At 31.8% G+C, this 21432-nt stretch overlaps 5 protein-coding genes across 7 annotated transcripts; 1 reads left to right on the forward strand and 4 right to left on the reverse strand.

Annotated features, from left to right (window-relative positions):
• Nucleotides 1-2290: 2290 nt before the first annotated feature.
• LOC107468252 (dof zinc finger protein DOF1.5-like) lies at nt 2291-3952 on the forward strand. Its single transcript, XM_016087505.3, has 2 exons — nt 2291-2821; nt 3469-3952. Exons 1-2 carry the CDS (start codon nt 2350-2352, stop codon nt 3486-3488), a joined length of 492 nt encoding a protein of 163 aa, XP_015942991.1. The 5' UTR covers nt 2291-2349; the 3' UTR covers nt 3489-3952.
• Nucleotides 3953-6125: 2173 nt separating this feature from the next.
• On the reverse strand, nt 6126-7077 carry LOC107468262 (olee1-like protein). The gene is made up of 2 exons (XM_016087516.3): nt 6856-7077; nt 6126-6612 (listed from the first exon to the last, which is right to left on the reverse strand). The coding sequence occupies exons 1-2, from the start codon at nt 7007-7009 to the stop codon at nt 6260-6262; spliced, it is 507 nt and encodes a 168-aa protein (XP_015943002.1). The 5' UTR covers nt 7010-7077; the 3' UTR covers nt 6126-6259.
• A 1274-nt stretch (nt 7078-8351) lies between these two features.
• On the reverse strand, nt 8352-11455 carry LOC107468227 (UDP-glycosyltransferase 72B1-like). The gene is made up of 2 exons (XM_016087481.3): nt 10044-11455; nt 8352-8434 (listed from the first exon to the last, which is right to left on the reverse strand). Exons 1-2 carry the CDS (start codon nt 11443-11445, stop codon nt 8352-8354), a joined length of 1485 nt encoding a protein of 494 aa, XP_015942967.3. The 5' UTR covers nt 11446-11455.
• Nucleotides 11456-13879: 2424 nt separating this feature from the next.
• LOC107468280 (14-3-3-like protein C) lies at nt 13880-16305 on the reverse strand. The gene is made up of 7 exons (XM_016087542.3): nt 16068-16305; nt 15622-15925; nt 15427-15514; nt 15141-15250; nt 14881-15029; nt 14313-14365; nt 13880-14222 (listed from the first exon to the last, which is right to left on the reverse strand). The coding sequence occupies exons 1-7, from the start codon at nt 16129-16131 to the stop codon at nt 14220-14222; spliced, it is 771 nt and encodes a 256-aa protein (XP_015943028.1). The 5' UTR covers nt 16132-16305; the 3' UTR covers nt 13880-14219.
• Nucleotides 16306-17081: 776 nt separating this feature from the next.
• LOC107468279 (lipid droplet phospholipase 1) lies at nt 17082-21141 on the reverse strand. 3 transcript variants are annotated; one of them, XM_016087541.3, is made up of 11 exons: nt 20859-21141; nt 20417-20561; nt 19811-19878; nt 19379-19449; nt 19001-19267; nt 18593-18756; nt 18454-18509; nt 18298-18350; nt 17873-18041; nt 17659-17756; nt 17082-17412 (listed from the first exon to the last, which is right to left on the reverse strand). In XM_016087541.3, exons 1-11 carry the CDS (start codon nt 21022-21024, stop codon nt 17311-17313), a joined length of 1359 nt encoding a protein of 452 aa, XP_015943027.1. In that variant the 5' UTR covers nt 21025-21141; the 3' UTR covers nt 17082-17310. The 3 variants fall into 3 exon arrangements, with proteins under 3 accessions (XP_015943027.1, XP_015943026.1, XP_052111080.1); XM_016087540.3 differs by having other exon boundaries at nt 20417-20564; XM_052255120.1 differs by having other exon boundaries at nt 20417-20576; nt 20859-21001.
• Between the last annotated feature and the right edge of the window lie 291 nt (nt 21142-21432).

Raw genomic sequence — 21432 nt, forward strand, 5'->3', positions numbered from 1 at the left:
AAATTTTAGTACTTTATTTTTCTATCCTAAAATTAGAATTTAGAATTTTTAAAATTAACATATATATATATAATATATAAAATAAGAGTATTTTAATCATTCTCTGTAATAAGAGTATTGTAATCATTTTTTATAAAAAAATATTAATTTAGACTAGTTCAAAATTTGATTCATCATTTTTTCGGTTAAATCAATTTGTCTAGCCTAATTTTAACAAAAATAACATGATTTAATCGATTATATACATTAAATTTTAATTACTGAAAAACATCTTTTAAAAAAACGTTTTAGACGACTTTATCTAAATGATTCCCTTTATGTAATGTGTTTTTATATATTTTATTTTTATATTAAAAATAATTAATAAAAAAATACAAACATCATTTCTCATCAATAAAATTATTCTAAAGTTTAATTTTTCTTTATTCTCATCCAACAACTTAAACTCTAACACCAACCATATTGAACATTAAGTAACATTTATTAAAATTCATTCTTTATTGTAAAAATTATATGAACAAGAAGTCAATTTATGTATGTATATACATGAAAAGCAAAAGTATGGGGATCATCAACACTAAATAGGTCTAAACTTAAATCCAAAAGATAGATTATTAAAAAAGAGAGAATTGTCCAAACTTAAAGAGATCACTAGCTATCAATATATATTATCTCTAAACAAAATATATCTTTTCACACTTGTGACTAAATTAAAATTTAATTGACTATAAAAAATGTAAAATAATTACTTATTTCAATATGAGCATCTTCTTAATTAATTCCTTTATTGTTTCCATCGAACACCAATTTTTTCACGGCTTCAACTATACATTTTTCCATTCGAACCTAAGCTATGCCCATTGTATTAAGATATTGACATGATACATGCATGCTTTATAAATATAATATATAGAGACACAGTTACACACACGCGACGACATGCCTTTAGTCTTGTTTTTTATTTTTGAAAAGTACTAATAGGAAATAGAAAAGGCAACACTTTTTAGCTTATACGATATTTCATTTTTTGAGCCACTTTGCTTTGATTTTGAAAGTATAGAATACAAGTAGAATTTCACAAGAACAAGCTTCTTTTTGCTGCCTCTTTTCCTTTATAATAAAACAAAAATATTAAATATGTATTATTGATAAAGTACATGCATTCCCTTTCTACCACTTTTGACACTTTGCAGTTTGCAAGCGACCCATCTGGATTGGGCCCACTTTCTAGACATTTTGGCACTGCATGATCATGACGTAGACTGTGTGATCAGTAAATAAAAGGAAGAAAAAGAAAAAGAAAAATACTCATTAGTTGGGTTTAATTTTTCACTGTTTCTACTATATATAGTTATACACTCTTTTCTCTTTTCTTATATGTTTTTTGTTTCCAAGTTTTTCTAACATTTAAACTCACCCCTACTTAGATTGGATATTCAATTCGTTAAAATTAAATAATAACATAATTTTACTACTTCTAGAACTCATTTTTAGGGGTGTTTAAATCTAAATCGATCCAAATTAAACTGCTTATTCAATTCAGTCCAAACCAAAAATCGATTAAACTGCGCTATTTTGGAATTGATTGGATTTTATTTTTTGTAAACCACTGGATCAGATCGAATTTTGGATCTACTTTTTACAACCGATCCAATCCAAACCGCACAATGTATTATAATATTATTATTTTATTATTATGCTTACAATTATACTTATAATATATTCAATTTGTTATACATTTTTATATTTTTCATGTATTATTATTATTATTTAATAAATATTTTATGTTCAAGTAACACTTGCTATATCATTGTTGGTTATTTAAAATTTGATATTGAGACTTGTTATATATATTTAATTTTTTTAATTTACAAAACCGTAAATCCAATCCAATCCAAATCACTCGAAATTGGATCAGATCGGATCGGATTTTTTTTAAAGAATCATCCAATCCAAATCACACCGCAAGTAAATATAGTGTTCGAATCGAATGAGTTTTTGACTCAAAATCGATTCAAACCGCACCGCGAACACTCCTACTCATTTTTTCCCCACTATATGTTAAATAAATTAAATGCATGTTATTTGAAAAAAGAAAGAAAGAAAAAGTTTTGATAAAGCACAATATAGTAGTCCAGCTAGGTATAGTTTTTGGCGTGTACCACATGGATTTTAAGTGAAGCTAAGGTTTATGATTGTACTAACCAATAAGCACTTTTCGCTTTATATCCCTTTCTTTCTATATAAAAGCACTTGCCATGATATTTGCTCCTCAACCCCTAACAAAAAACTTCTCCATTAAGTATATAACTTGCCTTTCTCTCTTTCTTTTTCTCTCTATGAAATTAAATGGCCCAAGTGCAAGAAAATCATCAAGGGATCAAGCTCTTCGGAGCAACGATCACATTGGACGGTGGAGATTCAAAGGAGGGAAATAAGAAAGAAGAAGATCAAACGGTGGAGAAGAAGCCAGATAAGATCATAGCGTGTCCAAGGTGCAAGAGCATGGAAACCAAGTTCTGTTACTTCAACAACTACAACGTTAACCAACCAAGGCACTTCTGCAAGGGATGCCAGAGGTACTGGACCGCCGGCGGTGCTCTCCGAAACGTCCCCGTTGGCGCCGGTCGCCGTAAGGCCAACAAGCTGCCCTGCCGCGCCGCCGTTTCCGATGGTGCTTGCTTATACGATGAAACTTCCGATGATGTCCACAAGTTTGGGTTGGAGGAAGGGTTGCTTTTGGATAAGTGGAATGATGTTGCCGTCCCTCACGGTGATTTCCGGCAGCTTTTTCCGGCCAAGCGCCGGAGGTCCGCCTCAGGTGCTTAATTATTGTTTTTGTTTATTGAAATCATATATATTTCCCTCTTTTAATTTTCTCTTATTATATACTCACTTATCATATCCTAATTAAGGCGGAACTCAGATACAGTCGACTTTACGTGAAGTTCATAATTGAGAGCAGTTAGATGATTTAATTGATTTGACTAAATTTTTATCTAACGACGCTTAACTATTAACTTCACGTGAAGTGAAGAGTTTTCACACAAAATTAATTATTTATAAAAAATACATATTTAAATATATATATATATATATTATTTTTTATAATTAAATTCTTTGCTTGATTATTTGTCTTAATTAGTGTGTTTAATCTTTTTATTAAGAATAGAAAATTAAAGAGAATTAAAAGAAAAAGGAGAAAAAAATGAGTAATTTTGATAAGAGAATAAAGGGAAGAGAACAAAAAATAAAACTTGTGTGCCTGCTCGATGTGGATGTGAATATGTGATGATGAACAGACAAACTAAGAGATGTGAACTATACTGCCTGCCCAACCACCAATAATTGGATTATTTTTTTATAATGGATAATTATTAAATAAATATTACATGTTAGCATATATTTGTACATACAAAACACGTAATCCAAAATATCTTTATTAACAGAATTGTTTGTTTTGTGCAGCTCCGCATCAAGGTCAATGAACCTCCTCATTCTTCATTATATTATGCATCTTCTACGAAATTAAAGCACAACTTGGAATAATTTAAAACATATATACACATATGAACAAGACTAGAGGCTTAGTTAGTTTGCTTATGTGAACGCCAAGAAAAATATATAATGCCATGGCAAAAATCAATCCATGTTCATCTTTTTCAAGCTGAGCCAAGCTATATAAGCCTTATTACTAGAAAGGTCAAGTTCACATAGAGAATTTGAAGGCGTGAATGGATAAATTCATGTAGGAGATTAATTACCACTTTATCTATTAGTAGTTGTTAGAGTTGATGTATCTGTAGAACACATGAAATGGTCAATGGTGACCAAGAAAAAGTAAACATTAGAACACGGAAATTTGAGTGCATCTTGAAAGTTAACTTAATTATTCCTTCCCTTTTTCTTTCTCTACTTTATTTAATAATAATAAAGGATTGTTGCATCTTGATATGTTCTCTGTCTGATACCTTCTTTTTCTTTGTGTCGCAATCGCCATATGGCGACAATTTTTTTATTTCTATTTTTATTTTAAATAGTCTTTTAAGATACACTATATTAGGGTAAAGTTTTGTTTACACATGGATCTAATAAATTATACTCATGTCATTACTAAGTATCTCAAAAGTCATCAAAATAAACAACATATAATTAATTGAAATTTCAAATGAATCGCTGAAAATATAAAATAATAGATTATTATCTCATACAACGATTTTATGTTTTAAAAAAAAATGCTACTTGTACAACAAAATTCATTCTTTATTTAGTCTTTAAATTTAATATTTTATTATTTTAATTTTTTAATTAATCAAATTTTCTATTTTTAAGAAACTACTTTTATTTTAAATACTTATTACCGTAAAATTTGTAACCATTTGCAATACATTAATTTTTTGCAAACCAAACCATAAAACTCGTAATAACTTTTTGTGTACTAATTTTAAAAAAATCAGTGAAATTTTCAAAATCAATTAAACTCACTTCAATTATTTTTTTATTCAAAACATTCAAAATTCATGTCAAAAATACATCTAAAATTAAATAAACAACATAAAGACATTTAAAATTATGTATTAACACATCTAAATTATTGTCATTGTAGTTCTAAATTACATATTGAACATTGAAAAAATTAAACTCAAATACACATCTAAAATTATAAGAATGCACTCTAAATATTTTATCAACACATCCAAAATTAAGTATTGACACATCCAAATTAAGTTAACATTACAACTCCCAAATCAAACATATGAGTGTAAAAAAATTATAATCAAATACATTTAAAAAAAAAGAAAAAAAAAAAGACACTGCAGTTCTGGATCTTTACGGAAGGAAGATTTTACTAGTGATTTAAGATGGTTTAAGATTTATTTTAGAATTTTAAATTCAAAATTTTAAATTTTGACTAATTTAATTTTTGGATGTGTATTTAAATTGTATTATATTAATAATTAAATATATTAAATCCGAAACAGAAATTTAAAATAGAAATTTAAATTTTAAATTTTAGTTTTATTTAGTTTATATTTTGAATGTGTATTTAATTTTAAAAAGACACTAAATCTATTTATAAATTTTAGATATGTTTGTTTTATTTTTTTTTAAATTATTATAATAAAAAACTGAATATTGTATTACTTTTAAAGAATACCTAATTGAACTGAAAAGTAAATCCTTACATACTATTGATCAATTTTGTGATCTAAGTTCAATGACGACGATTAAGAGTGAAAATCTTCCATACTACTTAACAAGAAAATGTTAAGTTTTTACATGAAAAAAATATATACTTAAATCTTTCGGGTTTAGTAAATCATTGGCTAGATTAATGATGGCTTTCGTTGAACCATGAATACAGTCAAGCTTTTGTTAAAGTTAAACTTTGGCAATGTTAAGAATAGGATAAATATCAAAATGTGCTACCGGCCTTCTCTTAAACGAAGTGTAAAGTGAGGTTGTTATCAAATAATTAAGAACGTTTTCAAACTTATTATTGCAATTAACAAATATTCCAAATTATTTAAGCTTTATATACACACTTCACACACACACACACACAAATATTCCAAATTATTTAAGCTTTATATACACACTTCACACACACACACACACACACACACACACACATATAGAGGTGTGAGCCTGTGATGGGAATTTTTTATTTTAAATTTTCAACTACGGTTTATTCTCCAATTACACTTATACACTTGTATGTTGCACATAAAATATAAGCGATTCCCTTTATTAATTAAGAGCGGAAGATCATTAGTAATCTCATTAAATAGTTTGAAATTGAACATATATTATTATGTAAGACATACTTAAATTATTATTGGGAGTCCACCAAAAGTGATATTGATGATTGCAAACATATATATGTATTTTATTTTTAATTTTGTCATCACTTCGAAAATGACGGAGGGCATTAGAATTTCTAATTATCAAGCTTCAAACTAACAAGATAAATTAAATGAAAACGATAAAATGTAAACACCTATTGAAGGAGAAACATATATGTAATTAAACTCCAGCAATTTATACCATTATAAATAAAAGATTTATTAATTCAGAGACTTGAAGTATAAGAAGAAAAAGAAAAAACTTACATACCCCGGTGACACAAAACCTTATATTATATCATTACAGTTCGTGTGATTCTAATAAAAGGAAAGAATGAAATAAAAAAAAGCCCCTCGTCATTTATTAAAGCCAAGAAGTGCGAGAAGGGGGATATGAAATTAAAGTGTGATGCTTAATCATTCTTGGGGGTACCATCTTCACGAATTCCAAGCTCCTTGAGGATCTTAGCACAATCAGGAAGACGTTCCTTCTTGAGAAAACCGAGAGGGTTGGCCTGGCGGTAAGGGGAAACAATTCCATTGTTGTTGGTGATGCTGATCCTTGCAGATTGGTCAAGGTGCAACTCTGAGTCAACTTCTGAGCAATCGCTCCTTGGGCTCTTCACCAGCTTCACGGCGCATAACTCATCTTCGTGGTCACCGTCCACCTCCAGTTTATAGATTCCGCTAGAGTCAGTCACTGCCTCTTTGCTGAAGGTAACGTTGCCTCCCTCTTGTTCCTTGCATTCAACTCTCACAGTTGCGCCTTCATTGTAATAATATATAATAGAATAAAGATAAGATAATAATAAAGACTAAAGTTATATCTAAATTTATATATTTTGTTGAGCTGAATTTGTGGGTCGTAAGACTTCTTTATTGTTGTTATGGGTTAAGGTGGAAGAGTGGTTTAATATAATATATAATCACAGTCACAGAAAATTTGTTAAAATTACATGGAAATAATGGAATATATATAAAAGTGGAATTCAAGAAATGAAACATGTACCTTCAAGGAACTCGGAGAGCTTGGTGATGAACTGGAGGCGGCATGTGTCACAGTATACTTTGCCCTCAATATAGAAGCGTTCATTAGAATAAGCAGAACCGAAAAGTGATAAGAAGCAAAAGAAGGAGATAAGGATCACGCTGTGCTTCTCCATTTTGAATTGCAACTTTTGTTTTGTTTTGCTTTTGTGTTGGGTGAAGAGAATGAATTGGTTATTCAGAGGTGACACATTTTGTGGAAGCTTCAGTCTTGCGTTTTATAGGGTAACTATGTATGCTAAATTTAGGTTCTTATTTCTGTCTTCTTTTTATTCATGGCTAAAAATGTTGTTTGACCCGCTCTTCACTCTTTTCCTCTCTTAGTTAACGTTTTTTTACTATATATAACTCTGGTGTCTTCGCTCCTGTAACTAAACTTCTTCACTGCTCTTTAAATTTCAAATAGATTTTTTCGAATTATTATTTTTAAAAGTTTTACAAATTATAAACATATTTGATTTATGATAAGTATTCTTATGATTATTCAGGAGTATAATACTAACTTTTAAAGAATTAAATTTTATTTTAAAATATGAAACAAAATAAAAAGTACTATATTACCACGAGATATTTCAACGGAAAAATTAAAATAAAATTAAAACAAACTCCTACTTAAATAATTTTTTTTAAGTATTGATAGAGGAATTCATTAGATATTATTTCTACTTTGATCGTATGATTTCATTAAAGGGAAAATAGTACTACATGAATATATACCATATTAACCATGAATGAGCCTTAATTTATTTTTAATGTATATTTATTATTATAATATATATTTTATACTGATAATTAATTTTGATAACTGAATTTAATATATATTTAATAATAAAAAACAAATATAAGTGATAAATGATTTGCATTGGTAACATTTATTTGTTCACTGCAATAGTAACTTCAATATCTTTTTCTTTGAAACAAAAAAACTCAACACAATAAATTAGAGTAATAAATAAATAAGCACACTAAAAAAATCTTTAAAAAAATCCAAACATGAAGGTAATCAATTCTCTGTCATCTCTGACATAGTCATCAACAACCAAAAGAATCAATACCAGTCTACTCTTTGTAGCTCAAAAACGTTTTTTTTTTGTATAATCGCAACACTTGTTTTTTCCTTGTTGAAAATTCTGTCATTGTGTTCCATTCAAATGTTCCAAATCACTACAAAGAATCCAATCATCCACCTCTTCTACTCCTGTTTTCTATTAAGCATACTAGTCCAACTTTCAAACAGACTTCTAATGATTTTTGGGACAGCCCAAACTCTATAAAAGTACCTCAACTACGCACACCACACCTGTCAAATAAACTCACAACAAAGAAACAGATGATGAACAGATTCCATCTCCTTTTTTACATAGGACACATATATTGTCATTTTGATAAATGATGCCTAATCTACTCAATCTCTCTTTAGTATTCACCTGACCAACTAGAACAAACCATCTAAAAAGCTCAATTTTCAGCGGTGCCAACCCTTTTCAAATTGTACTTGTGAAATTGTAGCTCGTAATCTCTTATGATAGAGTCTCCGACACCTGCACCAAAGAGTTAGTAGAAAAAATACCTTTATTATCAAATTTTCAAACAAGATTATCCTCTCTACCAGTTGATAGCTTCACTGGCCTTAACCTCTCATGAAGTTTATGAACAAGTTCCAACTCCCATTGGAACAATTCTCTCACCCACTGAAAATTCTAAATCCACTCTAACACATCCCAAAACCCACAATCCTCTATCACAGATCCTTATTGGTTTGAAACAGATAAAAGTCTTAAAAACTCGTTTTCAGAGGACCACCTTGAACCCAATTATCTTCCCAAAACATAGTTTTTCTTCTATCATCTACTTCCATCGCCAGCCCACTAATAATTTTATCTTTCACCCGTTGTTCTTTTATATTCAACTGACAGATGTCTTTCCACGGGCCATCCTTGATTGGTATAGGCTGATTTGATAACTTTATATTAAGGTTCAAATTGTTACAAGAACAAACAATCTTCTTCCACAACGAACATTCCTCCTTTGAAAATTGCCACCACCACTTAAATAAAAGCGCTGTGTTCCTTAGCACCGCATCTCCGACCTCGAAACTCCCCCTCCCCCCACTTCCCACTTCACTAGAGGTATACCATAGTTTCCATTCTCCTTACACCACATAAACCTCTTCTGTAATGCAACCAACTTGTCAGCGACCGCTTTCGACATCTTGTAAAGGCTAAGGTAATAGATGGGTAGGCTATTCAATATCGATTTGATGAGAACTAGCTTACCAGTTTTGTTTAGAATCTTCGCTTTTCACAAACTAAATTTTTCTTCCACCTTATCTATGATCGGTTTCCAAGTTTTCACCAATCGCGGTTTCGCATATAAAGAGATCCCAAGATACCTAATTGGTAACACAGTTTGCTTGTATCCCAGAAGGCGACACACATGCTCCATCCACACTTGCTCACAATTAACCGAGATAAGATTCAACTTATTAAAATTGATGCTTAAATCTGACATCAGCTTAAAACAGTGCAACAGTTCAATATGATCTCTTCCAACTAGTAACGGAACAATGCGCCTATTACTTACAGCTTCTCCCAACATTTAATGCAACACATCGACCACAAGAACAAAGAGAAGAGAAGAAAGTGGATCTCTTTGTTTTAGATTCCTTTCCATTTTAAATGGTTTGGATGGTGACCCATTAACTAGGAGAGACATAGTGGTGATACTAACACATTCCTTCATCTAATTCTTCTATCTTTGTTTAAAATTCATCTTCTGAAATACAATATCCACAAAATTTTACCTCTAAAATACAATATCCACAAAATTTCACCTGACTCTATCATATGAGTTTATCATATGCTTTATGAAACATGTATACTTTCTAATTAGACATTATAAATAATGGGCTTGTTGATTATGCAGCCAAAATGATATAAAATTTGGGAACAGAAGCTGTCTTAATAACTCAAAGTTAATTCAATTGTCTTATTATATCTGTTGATTATTGTTGTTTGTAGACAGAGCAACATAGTCTCAAACTCTGCTGGAATGATTTAATCGATAGATGCATAATATTTGCGTTCAGAAGAAAAAGAAAAAAAAATAGCCATATAAAAAGTTCTGACGTTCAAAAAAAATTAAACATACTTGCTGCATGTGTTTTCAAAATGCTAAACCAAACACTCCCGTAATCTATAGATGCATAATATTGAATCTGTGATGTGATTTGCTTCCATTGAAGCAAAAGAGAATCAAGTGCCTCATAACTTGACCCACCTTTGGCCAACGATTTCAACGCACTCTCTTTGACCTCTTTGACTCTCTCTTTCACCGCCTTCCCTTCTTCACCCTCCATTACACCCCTCACCACTCTTCCTATCTCCTCCCTCCCAAACACCTTCACCTTCACAGCCACCCCAATCTCCTCCGCTATCATGGTGGCATTCATCATCTGGTCAGCGTGAAGTGGCCATGCAATCAATGGCACCCCGTTGCACACACTCTCCATCACCGAGTTCCACCCGCAGTGCGACAAGAATGCCCCCGTGGACACGTGCCCCAACACCCTCACCTGCGGGACCCATGAATCCACTACCATCCCCGTCCCACGTGTCCTCTCAGCAAACCCTTCCGGAAGATCCTTCTCTTCTTCTGCACGCGCCACCCATAGAAACCGCTGCTGACTCAGCTCCAGTCCCCACGCTAGCTCACTGATCTGCTCCGCACACAACCTCCCGAAGCTTCCAAACGCCACAAGCACTACAGAACCCGAAGGCTGCTTATCAAGCCAATTCATAATACATTCTTCTCTTCTTCCGCAAACCGGTTCGGTTTCTTTCACCAGTGGTCCGATCGGGAAAATGGGCGGCGTATCTATCTCTTTGAAGAAACTATTTTCTCCGATGGCTCGAAGTTGTTCCGGTTCGAGCTCCTCGAAAGTGTTGAGCAAGATTCCAGAAGCCTTGGGAATCCTTTTGATGTGATAACGGTACCATTCATCATCGAGATTGTACTTGAGGGGGAGATCAGCGGTTCTGATGATGAGAGGTTTGCAACCGCCGGGGAGTTGGAGAAACTCGCCGGAGGCTTTGTTATTATCAGCGGTGTCGCGGAAGAACAAGGAGAAGGATAAGAAGAGTGCGGAAGTGGTGAAGAGTATGTAAGAAGGGATGGCGAGTTGGGCGCAGGTTTCAAGGGCTTGGGTGCAGAACATATCGGTGATGAAGGCTTGTGGAGTTTGTTGGAGGTGTTGGAGTAGTGTGGGTTTGAGGGAGCGGAGTAGGGTTTCGCGCACGGTGATGCAGTGGCGGGAGAATAACGGGGTGTCGCCGGTGGTGAGGGCGGAGATGTCAGCCAGGGGGAGGGGGAGGACGGTGACGGAAGGAGGGAGCTTCATGAGGTGATGTGGACGGTGGTCGTCTTCGGCGGTGAAGTGGAGAAAGGTCACGTGACAGTGGTGGATGAGGACGAGGCGGTTGGCAAGTTGCAGCATGGGTGTCACGTGACCCATTGCGGGACATGGGAGAAGGGCTATGTGTGGTTTCATCATCACTATTTGCCTTACTGTTCCATGGCTGCCCATGCATTTTATCATACTATATATACATTATAACATTAATGACTAGTTGACTACATTATGTTGGTGTATGGTAGTTAATTATCATGCAGTGATGGATGGCCTTTTATGTAATTTTACACCACTCAGAATCTGAGATATATAGAAATACAATTTTTATTGATTTTATATTTAAAACTTGACGTGGGAAATATAATATTACACCATGTCACACCATTACATGAATTCAACTATTAAGGTGAAGTTTTAATGACACTCATATTTTCAGTTCAGCGTGGTCAAATGTCAAACACAAGTCGCCAGTACCCTATAAAAATGAATTTAGATTCTTTTAAGTTTAAATTTTATTTTAGAAAATAAAATATAATTTATTATTATTTATTTTATAGATAAAATTAAAAATAAATATAAAATAAATTATTTAAGAATAAAAAATTATATTTTATTTTCTAAAATAAAAATTTAGAATTTAAAGGATCTAAATTTTATAAAAATAATTATAATTAACCCGGATAGTAGTTTCGGCTTTAATTAATAGCATAGTTAGCGTCATATATTTTTGAATGTATTTTTAGATTATTTTATTTGATTTATTTAAATGTGTTAATTAATTATTTATTTATTTAATTTAATTAAAATAAATATTAAATTATTTTAATATTTTTGTTAGACTTAATTAATTATAAATAATTAATTACATTAATCATTTGATTTGACTGAATAAATAAATTGATTTTGTTTTAATTTGCAATAATTTTACGTTGTATGTATGTTGGTCTTTAAAAGTAATATAATTAATTATTTATTTAATTTTATTGAGATAAATATCAAATTATTTAATATTTAGTTTGATTACATTAATTATAACTACTCAAATTATATTAATTATTTAATTTGAATAAAATAAATAAATTAATTTTGTTTTAATTTATATTAATTTTTTTGTCATATGTATTTTGATTAATAACTTTTAAAAGTGTTATAATTTTTATATGACATATTTATAAGATATTTTTTATTTATTTAACTTACTTTATTGATCCAAACAATTATAATTAAATTATTATATCAATTATTTAATTAAATTAATTTAAATATGTTATTTAACTTAATTTATTATCACGTTAATATTTAAGTCGTTGTTCGTTAAAGTACATCTTCAATTTTTTCCTTAATTTTAAATATTTTGATTTTAAATTTTAGATTTTTTTTTCATTGTTTATTTTTTTTGATTTTAATATCAAATCTAATATTTTTATTAATATTTTTTAGCACTTTATTGTCTAATAGATATATGTCCACTATCAATTATATAATCGTGAATATTTTTAAAATTTATTAAAAAATACAATTTTAGTCTTTTCTTTTTTTATTTTAATCATTTCTGTATTTTATAACTTATTCACAGTAACCATCTATATATATTATAAGAGAATCTTTTTTTTTAGTGATTGATCTTCTATTTGGTATTATTTTTTTTCTCCTATCATGAATTATTTTTAATCTTTGATTTTTTATAAACTATAAAAGATTATTATGTTATTATACTCTATCTCTTTAACTTTTTTATATTTATTTAAGTTTTTATAATTTTTTATTTGTAAATATTATTATTTTTATTACATACAGTTTAATTTATCATAACTCTTCACATGTTGATTCTTCTCAATATTTAAATTATACTCCTCACATAATTAATTTTATTTGTAATTTAAAAATTGAGTGGCAAAATAACATCGATGAAAATTATAGTGCATCTTCTTCTTCGTCTCTTTGGCTGACCTCCTTTTTTTAGGAATCATAAGTAATTTATATACAATGATGCTTATGCATAAAAGGTAAGTATAAATTGTATGCTATATTCTCTTAGTAAAATTTTTATTATGTACCAATAAACTTGTTATTCTTGTGGACAATTGTAGAATTGAGAAAATTATAATTATTCAATTGTTGCTTCATTTAACCTAATATATTAGTTCTTTTAGTCGAATATTATGTTGGATTTGTGGTGAGCTCGAACATTCTAATAAAACATATTTAAAATAGTAAAACCCTTTTTAATTAAAGAATGAATATGCTTATTACAATAATTGACGCCTTAAACTAAAATAAAGAAATTGATTGTTGAATTAGGTGGAAAAAAATAGCATTTTAAAGAAATATATATTCTAGTAATTATAAATAGTATGCTTTATACAACTTGAAACAGACTATTAAATTAATATCTTACTCCCATCTCTTTTTGAACGGGCAAATTTGGCTGGGCAACTTGCAGTTTCATATGTACAAAGCGTCTGACCGAAAAAAAAAAAACTCTACAAAGCGCTGAATCTACTTAGAATTTAGAAATGAAAATGGAACCAGACCCGAAAAAAGAAATTGGAAAATACATGAATTGCTCAATACCTTTCACAAGTTCAAATAAAATATTATTTATGAGAAGGCTATTTTTGGATAGATATAAGTAAAATCGAAACATCAAACTAAACAGCAGAAAAATAACATGCATCACAAGTCCTCAGTGGCAGAAAGACATGCACAGAACCTAATGCGACGGTGACAATCCCGCATTCCATTGTTCAATTATCTAGAAACTAACTTGATGTTATATTACACCATCTTAATGGTGAACTATGAAATTTCTCCATCGAGAAAGCAACGGGAAAATGACATGAAAAGGTGAGGCAAAGAAACACCAAAAGCTGCATTCACAACACAAATCCCTAGCCAGTAACACCCGCATCACTTTACTGCAAAAGATAAGTAGATAACGATGTCAAGGTACAAGGTACAAGTAGTAAAACCCGACGGAAAATCTGCTAAGAGGGTAATTGATGTACCTCTGCAGCTTCACCTCCTGGAGCTCGGGCAGATTCCACCTTTTGTTCCTCAGCTGTTAAGAAAAGAAAGGAACTTAACACAAGTACAAAAATAGTGATCAAAAGGAAACAAATATTCAAAGACTAAGTTTGAAACAAAGGAAAAATGATTAAAATAAGGACAGTAGATAGTAAAACAAAGGAACAATCACAGTATCTTTCTCTATTCCTTATTACTATCTCTTCTTTCGGAACCTGTTTTAACAATAAATATAGTTGGAAGCTCTATCTAGTTGGTAGGAGAACATAGCCAGAAAGAAGCCCAATCTAAACTCAGTGTGTTAACTTATCAACAAACACTCCTGCCTTTTTTTTATTATTTTTAAAGAAAAAGAAGAAAAATATTGGGAAGGGTTCTGCCAATCATAGTAGCCAACATATCAACATTGGACAACTACATATATCACCAACATTGCCAATTAAATCTCAAAAGGATAATCTACCAAATTTAAATGCATTTCATATACAACATGGCCTTGCAGATTAGTTAAGCAGAGTCACAGAGAAACTCAAAAACATTAATTTCCACCTCCTTCTTCAGGGATGTCAGAAGTCCACAAGGTGAGGTTGTCCCTCAGAAGCTGCATAATTAGTGTGCTGTCTTTGTAAGACTCCTCACTCAGAGTATCCAACTCAGAGATCGCTAAATCAAAAGCCTGTTTAGCAAGGTGACAGGCCCTGGAATATAGGATGTCACAATGTTAAATATACTCATGAGGGCTTTGCACTAACATATCAAAACAGAGGGGAGTACAATGTATTTCGACATGAAGATTATGTTATGCATACCTTTCAGGAGAGTTCAAGATTTCATAGTAGAAAACAGAGAAATTCAAAGCCAAACCCAATCTGATGGGGTGAGTGGGTGGTAATTCAGTGTCTGCTATGGAGGAAGCTTCCTGCAATAAATTTTTTTTAGGAATTACTAACATTTAAAATTCATGACATGTAAGGAATTCATATTGTCTGAATTCTAGCTATAAAAGGATGTGATAATCAGTTACCCTATCAATCAATTATCCAAACCACACAGATATAAAAGAGATAAAAGAGGCATGATTGCCAGCTAGCATACCTGATATGCTTTCATGGACTGATCAGCAGCCTCTTTTCTCTCATCTCCGGCCTTAAACTCGGCAAGATACCGGTAATAGTCACCTTTCCTATAACAAATTGGAAAGCAAAACAAAAAAAAAACTGATGAAATCATAGAAGACTCTGTGTGGCTTATTAACAAGGAAAAACCACTAGGAACAAATAAAGCACTAACATTTTGTTGAAAAAGACACTGGATTCACCAGCGGCCATGGGAATAAGATGATTATCAATAACATCCATGATATCACTGCAAATGTTTGACAACTCAGATTCCACTTTCTTCCTGTAGTCCTTTATGCGCTGAACACTGACATTGTTCCCTTTAGCTTCCTCCTTCTGCTCAATGGAGGAAAGGATCCTCCACGAAGCCCTGCGCGAACCAACCACGTTCTTGTACCCAACTGAAAGAAGGTTCCTCTCTTCAACGGTTAATTCAACGTTAAGCTTCGCCACATTCTTCATCGCGTCCACCATTTCTAAAGAGGGAAAGCAAACAAGGACACAAAACATATATTAAAAGAAATTCTCCAAAACCCTAAAAATTACACGTTCATGTAAGTAACTAAAAGCAAGGGGAGAAAATGAGAAAATTCAAAATTAGTTGAGGAGGGAAGAAACCTTCGTAGCGCTCGGCTTGTTCAGCGAGCTTGGCGATGTAGACAAAATTTTCACGGGAAGCCATGGGTGGATCTATGAGCTTTCTCTCTCCTAAATGGTGGGGTTTTTTTCTCGCTCTAGAAATGGTGGTGTAAGCAAAGACGACAACACTTTTTTTTTCCCCTTATTCTTGTTAGCCGTGTATTTAGGTTCTTCAATTTGTCTATTTTCGAGTGGGTTGCGATCTCTATAGTTTCAACTGAATTGGACCCAATATCTTGATAAGATCAATTTTTGTTTTCAATTGGATTCTCCTCTACTTACGGCTTTATTAATCAAAGTTATTATTACAAGGTAATAAACTAGTTTAAAACTTTAAATCACTAATAAAACAAACTATTTCCTTTTATTTTCAATATATTTAAAATAAAGAAATCATACATATATGCCTTTTTTGTATTTAAAATTTTATTCTCTAATATTTTTTTTTAATTTTTATTATCAAAGTTGATTTTGGTGTTAAGCTATTCTTATTCATTTAAATAAATTATCTGCATATCCCATCAATATCAAAAGCTTTTTTATATTTTATTTCATACTATAATATTTTAGAGTTTTAGATTTATTGTTAGAACATGAACTAAAAAGTCAACAAAAAAAGGTAAGATATATAGGTCAAGGCTGACGTGTACATAACGTGGAAATGAAATGACACATAAACGGATAGGTTTGTGACCTGACCTTTAAGTTAGAATTGAATCACCTAACCTCACCTCAAAAGTGCAAGAGTTTTTTAATAGCGCATGGGAATATTTGAAAAAAGAGCATGAATGACGTCCATATAACGTGGAAGGAAGATCATGACTCATATCAGTCTATCCAAAAAAGATCATGACTCGAGTTGATTAACTGTTCAAGATATTTTTAATTTTGAAGAACATGAACTGATGTAGGTGATAATGTATATTGGAACGGCCAAATAAGGATAATAGTGAAAACAATGGGCTTATCTAAATCATAAATGTCGTGTACTGCTTGACATAACTTGTATAATTTATTTATTTTTTGGTTAGAAATCAAGAGAAGTCATTCTGAGAATTATCCAATATATCATTTGAGTATTAGCTTCTGAGTTCTGATGAGTTCGTTAGTAACTAAGTAGTTCCATGATCCTGCATGATTAGACAATTTGTCTTTTGCTTTCCCTTGCTACTGTAAATATCAATGGCCTTTGAATTAAAATAATGATTTTATTTCTTTGAAGTTAGAAGCTAGGAGCCAAAATTGTTGCTTCTGACTGTCTTAAGCTGTCAGCAACATGAGCAATCACTCCTACACCAGCATTGTGAAGCCTTTCATTTTTCACCTGAAATTAGAGGAGTATTTCAAGTTAAAAAATATAAAAATAAAAGAAAAAAAAGAAGAGACATAAACCATTGTATGAAAAATTTGGTAAAATTTCAACCCATCTCTATTATCTTATTATCCTTGTATATTGTAAAATATAACCAACCCAAGTTCACTAAAATTCATGGGAGAGTTAAGTGTAATTTGCCCCCCATATTGATGACATTATCATCCCTCAATAGAAGACTTTTGGTGGATGCAGTACATGAATGTTGTAATGAGCAAAGAAAGGCAAGGTTGCTGAGCGAAAGTTGACATCTACTTTATTCCATCCCAATTGCTGCAATCCCCGGATCATCTCCTCTATTGAAATTTGAAACCACACCAATAGGTTTTAGTGAATAGTGATAATGCAACAGAGTCTCAAGGATGTAAATCACACATCCTTGGTTACTTATGATGATGATGATGATAATCACCTTCCATGATTTGATGGTATTCCACAGTATTCTCAGTATAGCTTGCATTTTGTGCTGTCTCCTTAGCTTTCATTGCCCGGGGAGTGAATTGGGACCCATCAGAAGGAACTGGGGTGCAGTATTTGACATCAACAACATGCTTGTATCCATCCAAAAATTGGCTTGGAGGCTGTCAATAGAACACAATATTAGTACTATAAAAACACAGTTATTTATGTTATGGCATGGTAATAATCAACTAAGAGAAAACAGACTCAGCAGTTACGGCTAAACAAACTAACCTTCAAGATATATTATAACTAACTACTCTAACTAATAAATGGCTCAACGCTAAATACATTGTGTCCCCTAATAGTATTATCTACAATAGGACAGAGAAAGAAGCAAGAATGATTTGAAAAAAAGGGGGAAATTATCTTCTTCACCTTACCAAGTTCGGTTTCCCTCCTTATAGAGGACGTGCGCCATCCAACCATATCTATATAAAAGTTATAGGAATTACCAAAAGAAAGAAAGAGCCAATAAGTTTGTTTATGACATATGAAACAAGTTTGATTAAAGAAAATATGCTTAATGGATACGGTCATATGATACATTGGCATAAACAGTGCGAAATCGAAATGTTCCGAGTGCAGATCTACAAAAGCAGTAAAATCTTGTAAGCACTGGATTACTGAAACATATGAATCTATGGCTAGCACATAGGGACTCATTACATACATGAATTTTCCATCTTCACAATCAGAAGCCATCCTCAGAAGAAGAGGTGGTTTGTTGGGATTACCATCTGTAAGGAACAACTGAGTACCAGTCTGACCAACAAATAAAGAAGCTACCGGTGCAGCAATCTTTTCTAAAATGGTGACACCAAATAGAAATGGAAGCTGAAAAATATTCACATTAAACAGTCAAAATTCTACAGACTGATATATTGAGGAAGAGTTCTTAGCATTATCTCCTATTCTATTTCATCCTTCTCCCACTTTTCCTAGTCTGCTCTCCTTGTTAAAACTACTATGTCAAAATCAATATGTAAGCAGCGAATTATGAGTAAGGAATATAGCAACATTTCTAGATATGGTTCAGATAATATTAAAAACATCTGCGCTATAATAATCCTAAACAAACCTGGTTTTTCCCCCTTACACCAAGGTGTGGTGTTGCTAAAGTTATAAAATTAATTGGCTCCAACCCAGCAATCAACCCTCCTTTTGAAAAGTTTGTTCTCTCTGAATTTTCCATCGTACAGTTTTGTGGATCACCAAGTTTGCCACTAGTAGAGGTATCAGGTGAATAAAGTACAGCAACTGCATATCTAGCAAAGAGGCCTCCTAGAGAATGAGCTAGAAAGGATATTCTTTTCAGGCTCTTTGTCTTTTTTACAACTTGCATGACCTGTTGAGGTGCAATATCAAATAATTGATGACACATACAAGCTATCAAAACTAAATTTTGAGGCCAATCATTATGGCAGATAAATGTTTCCATAGATATTTCAATACTCACTTCATCGGCTAATCGCTTTCCAGCTTCATCAATCCCAGAAAATGTCTTGGTGTAAGTATTTGATGAACTTGCTGCAAACATCAGGTTTTAAGGGTTCTAGTTAACACTAGCTTCAAATTGAGTTAAGCAAGCAATTCAAAAGAATGATTCACACACCATACAAGACAACTAATGTCATCATATACAGTTTAGGTTATCTTGAATGCACTAATTGAGAGAAAGTAGATTTTCCCATGCATTACCCAATGATATCTCAGTCAGAATAGAGAGTACCACAATGAATCAATGTGTTATTCAATTCTTTTTTAGTTAATTGTGCGACACAACAAGACTTTCCTAACAAACCAGATCCCAAATAACAATTTCTGCTTCAGAAATTAAGATAACAAGCATGCATGGTAAGAAACCACAATTATAAGAAGGCATAGTTACCATAAATCAAAAAGTTTTTCCCAAGGTGCTTTGTTAACTCTGCTTCTGTGTATGTCCAGTCACTTGAGCTGTGCAAGATAAAAGATCAGTAAACTTTGTAAGAGACTAACAGAAAGAAATGATTAATAACAGACAGCCATTTGCTAGAGATATTGTGCATTGTTTCTGAGAGACTTTTCTTCCACAATTAGCAACAAGGTTCCTCAACTAAGTTTCAGTTTCCAATTCAGGGAGACATGCAAAAGGATTTAAAGGTGGAACAAATCCATTCCTTTTCTCAGAAGCTAAAAGACTAATATATTGATTGTGAATCCTTTTTAGCACAACAAGAAATAACTAGAAAATTTTTTTTACCGAGAAATCTATAATTCTATTTCTATATATCCCCTTCTATTTCTATAATTCATAATCAAATACAGGGCAGTTAATGGAACAAAGAAATTTCGTAGCCAAACGCCCTAAACCCTAAACCCTAAACCCTCCTGCGAGAATTACAAACTTAAATATAAAACAGTCGTCAGTGAAATATTGTTATTGCATTGAATTTTGAACTCAACTAATCTGAACAGAGTAAACTCGAATAAAACTTTACCCTCTTACACATACCCGGACATGATACCATGAACCAGAACAAGCAGATGCTCAGGACCATTGTTGATATTGGAAGCAGTTATAGCAATAGAGTTTCCTTGAGTTGCAGTACTCATAGCTTGAGGTCCAACACTATGCTTTCTCTGTCCTCTGTTTCTACCTGCTTTAGATTAATCTACTTCCCTTAATCTTATTGATGAATCAAAAGCTTTGGAATTTACAACTAATTCGGTTGACCTTGACCCAGTAATTTAAAAAAATTAATAAAAAATCCATAGATAGTGGTCGCTTGAACTATTTTAATATATATTGAAACAATTGAACCAATCAAAACATAAATTGTGTCCACATACATTATTTTTTAATGTACTAAAAATGCCAAAACAATATTTATTTTTAAATAATAATAATAATAATAATAATAATAATAATAATAATAATAATAATAATAATTTACCAGAAAGGAAGATGGAAGAGAAATTAGAGGCAGAGTATGAAGAAGAAGAAGAGGAGGAGGAGGACGAAGAATAAGAAGGCCTTTGTTGGGATCCATTAATGCGATAATGAGAAGCAATTTGTGGTGAGTACACATAACGCGTGTGAATCGATGGAGCTGTTGCCATAAATACATAAGAGTGTATTAAATTGTATACTATGCAATAAGCCAAATAACCAGTAAGGAATGCTAAGAAAAATTGAAAGGAGAAGGTTCATATATATAAATGAATGGATGAATGTGCTTGCATTCCCCATTTATGCGAAGAACAAACAAGATTAATGTTATGTGTATGAGTGAGTCAGAGTCAGCAGTTAACGACGGTAACTGGTAATAATAATAAAGACAATAAATAAAGAAAAAGAGAGATACATCATACACGTAGCTATGGAAAAGAAGACAAAAATGTGGCCGACGATTGTTCTCTCAAATTTGGCTTCTCATTATGTCTTGTACTTGCCTTAGATATTTGTGAATATTTATTCGTGACAGTGATGATTTTATGTTGAATTTACAATATCTTAAAAGAAAAAGT

This window comes from Arachis duranensis, chromosome 10 (genome assembly GCF_000817695.3).
Source record: "Arachis duranensis cultivar V14167 chromosome 10, aradu.V14167.gnm2.J7QH, whole genome shotgun sequence".
Classification (NCBI taxonomy): Eukaryota; Viridiplantae; Streptophyta; class Magnoliopsida; order Fabales; family Fabaceae; genus Arachis; species Arachis duranensis.